Source organism: Pleurodeles waltl, chromosome 2_2, assembly GCF_031143425.1.
Source record: "Pleurodeles waltl isolate 20211129_DDA chromosome 2_2, aPleWal1.hap1.20221129, whole genome shotgun sequence".
NCBI lineage: Eukaryota > Metazoa > Chordata > Amphibia > Caudata > Salamandridae > Pleurodeles > Pleurodeles waltl.
Window position 1 is genome coordinate 687,281,674 of NC_090439.1, and position 13,489 is coordinate 687,295,162.

Consider the following 13,489-nt stretch of genomic DNA (forward strand, 5'->3'; position numbering starts at 1 on the left):
TTGACTCTGTGCTCGCTGTTGTCCTCCATAGGCACCGTCTGCTGGGACATGTGAGGAGATGGCCGCATCCTCCAGTGTACAGACCGCTGGTGGACCTGTCGACAATGGAGGAAAGACATGTAATTATCACCTACAGGCTTGACCGTGCCACAATCCTGGAACTGTGTGCCCAGTTGGAGCCAGACCTGATGTCAGCTATCTGCCATCCCACAGGAATCCCTCCTCAAGTGCAGGTGCTGTCAGTACTCCATTTCCTTGCAAGTGGGTGTTTTCAAACTACAGTGGCCCTAGCATCAGGGATGTCCCAGCCTATGTTTTCCAATGTGTTGTCCAGAGTGTTGTCTGCCCTGCCAAAACACATGCAGAGCTACATCGTTTTCCCTCAGGTGGAGGATTTGCCAACAGTGAAAGGTGACTTCTATGCCCTGGGACATATCCCCAACATCATAGGTGCCATTGATGGGACACATGTGGCCTTGGTCCCCGCCCGCAGGAGTGAACAGGTGTACAGAAACCGGAAGAGTTACCATTCGATGAATGTGCAGATGGTGTGTTTGGCAGACCAGTACATCTCCCATGTTAAAGCCAAATTCCCTGGCTCAATGCATGACGCTTACATCCTGCAGAATAGCAGCATCCCTTATGTGATGGGGCAACTCCAGAGGCACTGTGTGTGGCTACTAGGTGAGCACCTGGAACCAAATCAGTGGGAATAGTTGTCTGGGGATATCCCTAAGAGTTAGTGTGTGTTTAACAGTTGTCCCTCGCCATTTGCAGGTGACTATGGTTAGTTACCTCAACCTGTCATGGCTACTGACCCCAGTGAGGAATCCCAGGACAAGGGCAGAGGAACGCTACAAGGAGGCCCATGGGCAAACTAGGAGGATTATAGAGTGCACCTTTGGCCTCCTGAAGGCCAGGTTCCGGTGCCTCCATATGACAGGTGGTTCCCTATTCTACTCACCAAAGAAGGTATGCCAGATCATCGTGGCCTGCTGTATGCTTCACAACTTGGCTTTGCGACAACAGGTGCCTTTTCTGCAGGAGGATGGTCCAGAAGGAGGTGTTGTAGCAGCTGTGGAGCCTGTGGACAGTGAAGACGAGGAAGTAGAAAAACAGGACATCGACAACAGGAACTCTGTGATCCGGCAATACTTCCAGTGAGACACAGGTAAGAAGACAAACCTGCCTAGTACATGTACTTTAAGACTACTACTTATCTACTGTCTGTCCTTTTCACCCAGTGTATGGTCACTGAGTTGTCACTTTCCCTTACGATTTCACAGATGTGGGTACCACTGTGTGACATCTGCTTTGTTTCCACATGGACTAGAGCTGTGTGACATAGGTATGTTGACATTACAATTGAAAGAGCATTTTGACACTGTAATTGCTAATGCACTAATTCGAAATCACAGACTATTAATTGTTTTGTGCTTTAAGGGTGTTTATTTAAGTGCTCAATATTGGAGGTGGTTGTAAAATGGTGAGGGGCGGAGGAATGGCCATGGCAGAGTCCAGTCTATTAGTCCCACAGGTGCATTGTCCAAAGGGGCATAGGAAGTTGAGCTGGGGCAGTTTGAGGATGGACAGGGTGACAAGGTGGGACAAAAGGATGACATTCAGGGTAGTCTCATTTCTTGGCGGGGGTCTTGGCATCGTTCTCTGTCTTTGTCCTGGATCTACGGGACTGTTTGCGGGGTGGTTCTCCCTCTGCAGTGGGTGCGGTGCTGGTGTGGTGGTCCTGTGGCGGTGCCCCCTGTCCACTAGCGCCAGCGGAGGTGGTGGGCAGTTCATTGTCCTGGCTAGTGTCAGGGGCCACTTGTTGTGCCACAGTGTCCCTCCTGGTGTTGAGGACTTCCTTCAGCACCCCTACGATGGTGCCCAGGGTGGTGTTGATGGATCTGCGTTCCTCCCTGAAGCCCAAATACTGTTACTCCTGCAGCCCCTGGGTCTCCTGAAACTTGTCCAGTACCGTTGCCATCATCTCCTGGGAATGATGGTAGGCTCCCATGATGTTGGAGAGGGCCTCGTGGAGAGTGGGTTCCCTGGGCCTGTCCTCCCCCTGTCGCACAGCAGCCCTCCCAGTTCCCCTGTTTCCCTGGGCCTCTGTCCCCTGAACGGTGTGCTCACTGCCACTGCCCCCAGGTCCCTGTTGTAGTTGGGGTGGTGGGTTATCCTGGGTTCCCTGTAGTGGTGGACACATTGCTGCTTGACGTGTCCTAGGGACAGAGGTATGGGCCCGCTGGGTGGGTGCTGTGCTGGTGTTTCCAGAGGGGGGAAGCTCTGTGGTGGCCTGTGCCAGTGTGAGGGGAACCGACTGTCCCGAGGTCTCAGATGGGCCGGGCTGGTCATCTAGATCCAGTTGGACAGAGATGCTGTCATCACTGTGGGCCTATTCTGTTGGTGGTGTGGACATGTCTGGACCCTCCTGTGCGGTGACGCTGGGTAGGGGTCCTGCAGGGGTGTAAAAGCATGATTATTGCATCTGTGTGTGCCATGGTGTGCAGTGGGTGGGTGACCGTGTACCCCAGTGCTTACATTCCTGTGTGGGACTTTGTGTGATGATGGTTGGGGGGGGGGGGGGGGGGTGTATGGGTATGTGCAGTGGCTATGCTTTGGTGATGGGTGTCCATGCTTTGTTGTTGCATGCAGGGCTTGGTGTTGGGATGTGTGGTTTGTGATATTGGGACATTTGTGAGGAGTTGGAGTGATGGGGTGAGGGCGAGGGTGGGGGTATGTGATGGTATGCAGGTAGGGTGGGGGATATAGTAGTAAAGATTTGGTCGTAGGGGTTTGTGGGTGTGTGTTTTATATTGTATTGGGTGTGTGGGAGTGGTGTTTGTATGTGTATCAGGTGTGTGTGTTTCGATTTGTCCAATGTGGTTGTTGTTGTGTTTTGTATATGTGTGTGTATTTTGAGTGCGGCGGGGTGTACCGCCAATGGAATACTGCGGTTGAAAGACCGCCACGTGGATTCATGGGTCGTGACAGTGTGGGCGTCTTCCTGTTGGTGTGGCGGTGGAGGTTTTGTTTTCGCCAGTTTATCACTGACCTTTGGTGTGGCGGACTTGTGTGGGTGTCGAAATTTTGGCGGATTCCGAGCTGAGGGTCATAATGACCGTGGTGGAATTCCCCTGCCGCGGTGGTGTGTTGGCGGGCTTCTGCACGGCTTTTACCGCCAATGTTGTATTGACCCCCTAAGTCCCTAATACTATTCCAATTGTTTTTCCAGGGAATGTTTCAGATTGTTTTGTCCTCATGTTAAAAATGCAGTGTTTGTTGTGAAACAGTATTCTAGAAGGTTCTTATATTTCTGGACATTATGTGACATTTTATGAAAAGCTCATATGAAACATGGCATTAATCATTCTTGATTTGTTCCAGGTACCCAGAGTTCTTGAGGTCTAGTTAAAGTCACTTCTTAGATTATCCATGGTTACAGTAAGACAATGCTTAGAACCATAGTCTAGTGAAAGTCAATGTGATTATATTCTGATATTGTGTTGTTTAACCTTTTGCTTCCTACATGTCTCCTTCCCAGCTGTTCCTTACCTAATCCCCTTTTCCCCACTTGGACTCTCTTAGGCTCTGTGATATTTCTATCAGAGTTTTGGAGCTGTCTTGTGGTGGACATGTTGGGTACGTGCGCAAACCCAGAGGATCTGGTCTCCCTGACATGTCTGGGATTTTAACATCTGTGTTTTGGCAAATGTATAGTATCTTGGGGAGGGCAATCATTTGGTATAAGGCCACCCTTCCAAACAGTGACAGTGGTAGCTTCTCCCATCTATCCATATCTGCACTCAATTCTCCCATAACGGAGAGAATGTTCTGGCTTAAGGACCTTTCTGTGTCTTGGGTTACATACACCCCTAGGTAAATGAAACCCTCTTTCTCCATCTTGAAGCTTCGGGTAAGGTCAGTTGTTCCATGCCTTACCTTATGGGTCTCCCACCTCTGAGGACTGTCACTCTAGTTGGTCTTTGACCTGTGCTAGGGGGTGTATGGAATTCAGCATGGCCTCATGCCCTGAGTCTGCAACCTTTTGGAGGGTGACAATATTTTGGTGAGAATTTTGCTGCGTTTCGTGCTGGTGAGTGGGTACTGCTCCGACACTGATGTGGACCGGGTGTGTCTCTCCTTGGTCACTTTCAGTGCCATGGCCGACTCTGCAGTTCATCTTGGATTTCTTTTGAGACCCAGCGGATTTTGCAGCATTAATGGGGCTTCGATTGGAGCTCTGCTTTACACGCCCATTCGCGCCACCATCTTCAGGCCCGGTCATTCCTGATCTTCGTGAGAACTGTGGGCAGGAGTGGTTTGGGCAAAAAGGCGTTCAACAGACCTGAACTCCACTCAAGACAAAAAAAGTCTGAGTGACTGCCAACTTGGAAACACACAAAACTGCTGACATTGAGTGTTCTCAGTGGAGGCAAACTGATCTAACCAAGGCTCTCCCCATTGCTGCAAGAGACCTTGTGCCACCTCCGGATGGAGACACCATTTGTGATCAACTAGGCATTTTCAGCTGAGTTAGTCTGCTCTGGGGTTCAGAGAGGCCGCCAGATGTTGAACCACCATTGATATGCCCTGCTGTTCTAGCCATGTTCAGAAGCACAGGGCAGCTTGACAAAGGGTCCCTGACACCACCCTGCGCTGCTTGCTGCAGTACCACATGGCATGGTGTTGTCCGTTAACACCTGCACAATATTTCCCTTGATAGAGGGAAGAAAGGCTTGCAATGCCAGCCAGATCGCACAGAGTTCCAACAGGTTGATGTGGAGTCCCTTTTCCACCGGTGACCAGGTGCCTCTGAACTTCACCTCTTTCAGTAGGTCTCCCCATCCCAGGAGTGACCATCTGCCATTACAGTCGTATGTGGTTGGGGAAGGGAAAGGGATCTGACTCTGACCCAATTGCGGCTCTTTAACAACCAATGCAAATATTTTGTAGTTCCTTCCAAGATCTGGCCCTTGTCAGATTTCCCTGATGCTGCACCCACTGGAACTTCGGGTTCCACTGCAGATCCCACGTATGCCATCTGGCATGTGTCACAATCAGGATGCAGGCGGCCATGAGGCCCAGCAGCCTGAGTCATTCTCACTGAAATCCAGGATAGAGGCTGAAACATTGGTAGCATAGCCTGAATATTCTGGAATTGCCGCTCAGGTGGATAGGCCTAATGCTGCACTGTGTAGAACAGCTCCAATGAAAGGGAGCATTTAAGAGTGAGTCAGGTATGACTTCTGCATGTTTATAGTGAACCCCAGTGTATGCACAGGTATGAAGTAGTCTGGAGGTGGGAGACGACAGCCTGGGGCGAGTCTGCCTTCAACAGCCAGTCGTTGAGATAGAAGTAGACTGAAATCCCTGATGAGCTGCACCCACCTCCATTACCTTGGTGGACACCCGAGGGGCACTGGTAAAGCCAAAAGGGAGCAAGGTGAACTGCAAGTACTCATGGCCTACCGTGAACCGCAATTAAGGACTGTGGGCAGGCAGAACAAGGATATGAAAATAAGCGTCCTGTAAGTCCAACGCTACCATCCACTCTCCTGGACCTAGGGCCGACAAAACCTGAACCAATGTGAGCATCTTTAACTTCACCTTCTTGAGGAAGCGATTGAGGGACAGCATGGACAGCAATGCAAGGCTGGCAGAAGAAAACTTCTTCCCAAGTTAGTCCAAACTTTGGGATTCCCTGCCCAGTGGGGGTGGGTGGGTAGAAGGGAATGCTCCATGGGAGTTAAATTTGGACCAGCAAGCTCTCAGGGGTGGGGTGTTACGTCATGAAATTGGGTCCCCAGGCGCAGGGCAATCATCCAGTTCACAGGAGCCCATGTGCTGGGTTTGGACCAGGTAACTAATAGGACATCAGTGAGGGCATCAATGAACAGGAGCAGGGGTTCTGAGGAGGAAGCTGCCGGTTGCAGCACCTGTCAAGAGGTTAGTCTTAAAGGCCAGCGAGGGTAGTTAACAGTCCAGGACCTCAGCTAACCTCCTCACCACCATAACATAGGAAGCTTCCTCTTCCATAGTCACGGTGGGGGGTGGGGGGCTGGAAGCAAGCCACTATCTGCAGAAGTATCTAGTCCTGTGGCCTCACCCAAGTGTTCATGGCAGTCCATTTCATCATGGGGCTGGTTTTCTAAAGGGCCCAGCAAACTCTTCCACTCATCCTGAAGCCAAGCCCATAGCAAAAGGGCTCAGGATCCTAATGAGGAAGAAAAGCTCCTGCCGGTGCTGGCGTCATACGATGCTTATCCAGCTCCATGTCAGAGATTAAAATGGGGATGGTGCCACCTGTGCGTGTGGACAGCGCTGGGACATCAGCGTCAAGACTGGCATCTGGTAAGGTTGAGGAAGCAGTGCAGGCACCGGCCCGTATCCAGGACTGCATCCCTGGGAGCCCCTTGGTGCAGAGGCCGAATCCACCAGTGCGGAACCTGAAGGGACCCTCCGCCCCCTGACTCCACAGGGCCCAAAAGCGCTCCAGCAGGGTCAAGCTGCCCACAAATGATGCACATGGCCCCAGAGAACTCTCAGAGTTGGGCAGGGGTTATTCCAGCTCCAAGAAACTTGGGGAGGCACCGAGTCGGCCCAGGTGCAGGTTCTGCAGAATTTGGAATAGAGCGTCAACACTCCCTCCTCTCATCGGCCGACAGCCCAGGAGAAGTAGAACAGGGCTTCGATTTTTTGGATTGTTTCTTGTGCCTTGACTTAACCGATCGTCCAAAGGGCTTGGAGCGGGACGATGGCGACTTCAGACTCCACGACCGATGCCGGGACTATCCTCTCGACTTGCGGAGTCGAGCCCTGGGCTGCCATCAGCTTCAGAGACTGCTTCCTCAAAGTCTTCGGATGCATGGCCCAGCACTCGGAGCACAAATTTGGGCTATGGTCGCGCTCCAGTCACCAAAGACACACAAGGTGCGGAACTATCATGGACGTCATCCGATGACAGGACCCGCAGGGCTTATCCTGTCTTCCTAGAAGACTTCCCAGCGCATCAGGAGTTAAACGCACAAAATACTCAACAAAAAGTAAAAAAAAAAAACAGTCAAAAATTGACTGAGGTGTAGCTCTCTCTGGATCGACGCTTTGCTGGTGCAAAAAGAAAAGAACTGATGTCGGCATTCCTGGATGGTACCTATATTGGACCCATGATGTCATATCCAGCATGGACAATGCGGATGATGGAGCTGATCGACCTACGCACCTACCATTGCACAGAGGTACTGCTCACGTAATTCTTCCTGCTCCAGTCTGACGCCTGGGAGATTTTAAAGGCAAGTAATTTGCAGCTAGAAGTCTTTATCAGATTCAGGCTTCATTGTTTGAAAACTGGAATGGTCTTTGAATGATGAAAAACGGAGACAGAAAGGGGATGCACTACTTATTCTCAGGATGATCCAGATAGGGGGACATTTCCTTAAGGAATAACAGAGCTTCTTTTCCTGTCGTGTTTTTTTGTCTTTTTTCCTATGAGAACATATTGGGGGACTACTCCCTGTCAAGAGATGTAGACGAAGGAAGGAAGAGGGGCTGTTTTTGAGTATTCTAAAGGCCCCTTGCCAACAAAAACATAGCATTCTGCTCCACATTGGACTTTGGGTGTAGGGATAAATTGGAGCTGCAGGCTGGGTGATTGTGATCTAATCCCACACACCACTTACAGTGATTGTCTGGAGAGGATAAGGACATCTTCCTTTGACACCGTCAACAGTTTTTAAACCCCATCCCCTAGAAGGTGACATCTGGCCTAGTCACTTAAAAGTTTGTCACGTAGGTTCTCATTATCCTAATGAGACTACTGGATTCGGGTGGCAGAATCACCTGTACTGCGGGGGGACAGAGTCTGATCCCACACCATGTGATACCTGTTGGCCTAATCCAGGTTTTGTTCTGGCTAACTAGTAGTTCCTCATCTCCACCCAAGAGCAGGGATGATTGGGCAACCGGGTACATTACATAAATGACTCCTCAGGGGAATCGTAGTCACTCAGATCTCATCTGTTTCTCTTAGTTACATTAGTCTCATATATTTAAGGACAATCAAAGGCAGAGAATAGTTCAATAAGGTTTTATTGAAGTAGCCACATCTTAGATAATAAAGCATGTATTGGAATAACTAGGACGATGAAGCACAGTAAGATTAACATTGTGACAAGGAGAGTAAAACACAAAAATATGCTACCATATTGTCACTAGATTTTATAAGGATGGTTCCTACCTAGGCTATATTAGAGCACAGCATGTTAAGCTCTAATTCTGTCCTTTAGGTTCCCCTGGGAACACATAATACCTCATACCTGAGCAAGAGGCCTGTAGTCTACATAAGCAAGTGCAGCAAAGCAATCGGCATACAGATGTGGTCATCTGGCTGGAATCTCCCTCTAACGTACATGGGTCAAAGTATTGTTTTTATAACATCTGATGTTCCAAGAAAAGATCCCCATGTAAGTGTATATGTTTCTATGAACATTGGAGACAAAGAGTACTACTTTACCGACAACCTATCTTACTGCAGCCTTGAGAAAAGCACAGAGTGAAAGATAGGTCTTGTTTAAGAATGCAGTGCTGACCTAGGCGAAGAACAGCTAGATAGAAAAAAATAAAACAAGACCGCAAATGTAGCTAATGTTAAAATAATATAACAAAGCTAAAATAAACATATCTAGGTTAAAGTGCATAACGGCAGGTCTAGTTTGCTAAAATAACGTGTATAAAACTAGAACTAAAATGGCTACGCAACAAGTTCACTGAGGAATTTAATCTGTGTATACCAAAGAATCACTATATCACAGTTGGAGGCTGTAAAAAGTAAGAAGTGACACCAGCAAGCCAGAGAGTACCATATATTGGCTGATGGTCATTTCTTGTTTGGAACAAAGCACACTGGAGTTTAGGGACACCACCAGGAAAGCTTGAGAGATACTGCTGAAGAGAAAATGTTTTCTGGATCCAGTCTGGTACCTGGAGGATATTCATATGGCGAGAAATCTGCGAGAAAAACAGTCAATCCGAATGCGATGCATATAATTGAACGATGACAAATGTGACCTTAACTTTTCTTTCACTCTCTTTTCCCATTGGTTGGTAATGAAAGCAGTGTATTTCTGGGGTTTTTAACCATTCACTTGGAACTTGAGGTCAATGCCACCTGACTGCAATACAAATAAGTGTAGGCATCAGCGAAGGAGAGGTCTGCAGGAATACCTCTTGAAGATCAATTAACAGTGGTCACAATGTACTTTAACTTTTAACCCATTATCTGGTAACTCTACATCGTAGAAGTGGCCACCGCGCAGCTGAAAACTGAAATTAAATCTGTAGAGGTCTAGCTAAAAATGCCTAAAGCTACAAAACAAATCATGCTACTCATCATTCTCAGAATAGATCACTCAGATCATCTCACTTGAAGCCATTGGATCAGACTAGAAAATGGGTTTAGCTCAACTAGTCAAGAAGGCCAAAACTGAATCAGTCTAATGATTACATAAGGCATAAGATGTGCTCAAACTGCATTGTAAATGATCATCTCACCCAGAGTTTTGAGTACAATTTTATTTTAGCTGATTGCTTAATAAAAAAATCGTTTCCTGAATTTGTCCACTACCGACAGCGTCTGCTACAACAAGCGAAATTATGAATTTTGACACATACACCAATCATATCCTACTTTCACCCTAGGAAGACCCTGTTCAATTTTCACAAAATGGAGTGATATATCAAGTGCTGTGACCGCTTTATTCTATTGTTTTCAACATTTAAAATCTTATATACTTCTAACTCAAAGCAACGCAGCACTAAAACACTGCACCGTACACAAACTTTAACAATACATACAAAAAATATTCTTTGATTCACTAGCCTCCGATTTAAATATACTTTGTGGTGCCCTAGGCATTGCAGATAAATTGGCTTTGCACCTTTTGCAGCAATTTCACAGGCCTGAGTTCCCTTTTATTATAGACCAGCTTTTTGTCTCTACTGCCAATTTTCAATTTGCCAAAAAGTACTAAGAGTTACCTATAAAACCATTAATAATTATTTAAATGAGGCGTTAGAGAACAGTTATTTTAGTTTACATTATAACAAGGCTCCATTATAGGATAAAATATTTAACTGTATAATTATGGATAGTCCAGCAGGTCTTTCACATTTGAGATTCCTCCTAGCCCAGCAACCAATAAAAACCTTAAAAAGATGATCAGAAGCTTAAGTGAGCTAGGTGCTTTGAATTGCATTCTGAGTAGTGTTAGTGCTATATAGCACAATGCATTAGCAAAGCCAAAAGATTTGGCACTGGCTGCAATACCTTTGGCTTTAATAATGTTTGTTTTGTCATGGTTTTTGCAAAACATTACTGTCGGGGAAGCTGCCAGGCTCTCAGCAATTTAAAATAAGAAAATTGTCTAAAAGCTACTTTGAGTTAGGGTGTGCTCCTTGTGAAATGGAAGAATGCTGCCACTCACAGTGAAGCTATCCAATGGATGAAATGGACTGCCCCACTGCCCCTCGTTATATGCAGTAGTGCTTAGCAGAAATGTGAAAGACAGACTAACAATACTAAAGGATGAAGAAGGCTGGCAGAACGCCCCTATAAAGAATTTCAGTAAAATCAAAAGGTCTTAAATAGCCCTAGAAATAATGATCAATAAAACAAAAATAAAATGCTTAATTAAGAGGAATTAATTCAATGCATATTTTTCGTCTTATTGTTTGGGTTTTTATTTTGACAAGTAATGGAATGCTATAGCATGACATATGTGTCTAAAATAAACGTTGATGTTTGTTTCCAGTTAAACAAAACAATTAAAAAAGGTTGGATAGTACTGTCATTTGTTGAACAGAAAGATGTGAAGTCATCAAGTCCTTTCAATTATTCAATTTTGCATCAAGAGCAGAACATCACGGTAAAAAGTTCATAATGCATCAAAAAAAATCACTTGCTCATTTTTACTCACCCGTTCCTTTATTTTTTCAGGGAGAAAAGGTCTTATTAATGCAAAGACAGGATGAAAAAATAATGGCTCATTTATCAGATGGATGCCCCGAACCTTGATGGGAAATGAATCCTGTGAAGATACAAAATTGTCCAAATGATGAGAATAAGCAACATATAGTACAGCTTGTAGTTGTGAGAGCCCAAAAGTAGTATGTATACTTCTAGGTTTCACATTCCACAACAGTGAGATACAAAATTGTGAAACACATTTAGCAGAATGGATTCAGTCTTGTTGCCCGACTCATATCATATAATGAGAAGCCAGACTAATTGAGAATACAATTTAACTTGCGTGTCTATCAGCTGCTGAAGGGGAGATACCCAGATCATTCATCCCTGAACGCGAAAGTACACCTATTCAAAAACACTAGCTCTTAAGCAAAGAGACTATCGCCTTTGCTTAAAGGTGCCTTTTATCCATTTTAGGACATCCTCACTACTAACCTTTTCGCTCACCACTCTTCCCGCAAATCCACCGCCCCCTCAATAATCTCTACCTCCTCTTCCTGATAAGTTATGAGTCTCACTTCAAGAGAGTTGAATAAAATGGACAATGGGATCAAGTACCAAAATTGACACATAGCTATGAAAAGAGTACACAATCTCAAAAGCAGGCGTGTATCTACAAAAGAAAATGGAATAGGGTAGGCTGTGCAGAAACAGACAGCAAATTCCCGAACTAAATTAAAAACACCACAGGCAGTCATTAAACATTTTATAAATATGTCAGACGTATTACGTGCCGTGTATCTTCTTCGCTGGATTTATTATTCCTGAAAGAGAGACACACATATGGGGGGCCTATGGGTCACAGGTTTATAAAGCAGATCAAATAGTTGTGCACAGAAAGATAGACTGGATGTGGACAGGTCTTGGCCGTATACAATTCCCCTGTATCGACGGTCCCTCCCCCATGGATAGTTTGTGCTTGTCTAAAACATGAGTTCCCATCTGAAGAGGATGCAACTCAATTCTGTATGGCTCCTAAATGTCCCAGCCATAGTGTTCATTAAGGACCACGCCTTGTGACTTTGTTTGCACATCTTGTAAAGCAGAACAGCAGTACCTCCACCCAGGAAGAATTCCGGGAAGTTATGTGTTCTGTGTGGTTTGAGTGACACATACAGGCAGCTGCTTGTTACTTGCAACATTTAGCAAACATAATGTGTTTCTCACGCACAAAATGGATGACTTGACAATGTGCTCACATCTACTAATGTAACAATATGGACATCAGAGAATACCAAGTGAGCTCAAGGCGGGATGACACATAAAAAGCCATTTACTCCACTTACTAGAAGTAGGCAGGACTCCAAACATTACAGAAGAGTGGCTTTTTGGGCCACTTTGCAAGTGACAGCAGCAAGGTCATTGGCAACAAATAAGCCCACAAGTCTTAGTTGGTAATGGAAAAACCAAAGAAAAAATATTCATTGGAATAAGTCTTGGATCTCCAAGAGACAGTGGTTTTAGGAAGGGAAAATCATGGAGACCTGTTTCCAGGGACCAACAAAGCCAGTGATCCTGTTTCAAAAGAGTGGTAGTGTTGGAAATGGCCTTTAATCAAGGTAATCCCCAGACTTTTTGCCTTCCTCCTCCTCTTTTTCTGACCTCATTTTTGCTTGCTTTAGGACTCTGCGTACTTTACCACTGCTAACCAGTGCTAAAAAGAGTATATGCTCTCCCCTTAAAACATAGTGACATTGGCTCATACCCAATAGGCATATTTAATTTACTTGTAAGTACCTAGTCAAGTGCACTACATGTGCCAAGGGCCTGTAAATTAAATGCTACTAGTGGGCTGCAGCACTGGTTATGCCAACCACATAAGTAGCCTCCTAACCATGTCTCAGACCTGCCTCTGTAGTGCCTTTGTGTGTGTGCAGTTTCACTGCCACTTCGACATGGCATTTAAAAGTACTTGCCAAGCCTTAAAATCCCCTTTTTCTACATGTAGGCCCTCGGTAGCCCATCGGGCAGGTTGCTATGTAGATAAAAGGCTGGACATGAACATGTGTGTTCTATATGTCCTAGCAGTTTAAAACTCCTAAATTCATTTTTATACTGCTGTGAGGCCTGCTCCTTTCATTGGATAGTATTTGGGCTAACCTCATATAGTGTTTTGAGTGGTAGATCCTGATCCAAAAGGAGTAGCAGGTCATATTTAATATTGCCAGAATGGTGATACAAAATCCTGCTTAATGGTGAAGTTGGACTTTATATTACTATTTTAGAAATGCTACTTTTAGAAAGTGAGCATTTCTCTACACTTAAAACCTTCTGTGCCTTCCAATCCACAGCTGGCTAGGTTTAGTTGTCAGCTCCCTTGTGCATTCATCCAGACACACCCCAAACACAGGTTACTCAGCCTCACTTGTATACATCTGCATTTTGAGTGGGTCTTCCTGGGCTGGGAGGGTGGAGGCCTGTACACTTGCATGTCAAAGGATAGTAGCCTGCCCTCACACAAAGGGA

The 13,489-nt window shown here is 45.9% G+C and overlaps 1 protein-coding gene across 1 annotated transcript in view; it reads right to left on the reverse strand.

Annotated features, from left to right (window-relative positions):
• The window catches only part of TTPA (alpha tocopherol transfer protein), a 258,988-nt gene that overhangs the window by 30,974 nt on the left and 214,525 nt on the right, over positions 1-13,489 (reverse strand). Inside the window, exon 4 of the mRNA XM_069220249.1 lies at positions 10,974-11,084. Coding sequence (XP_069076350.1) covers positions 10,974-11,084 — 111 coding nt within the window. The remainder of the gene's footprint in view (positions 1-10,973; positions 11,085-13,489) is intronic.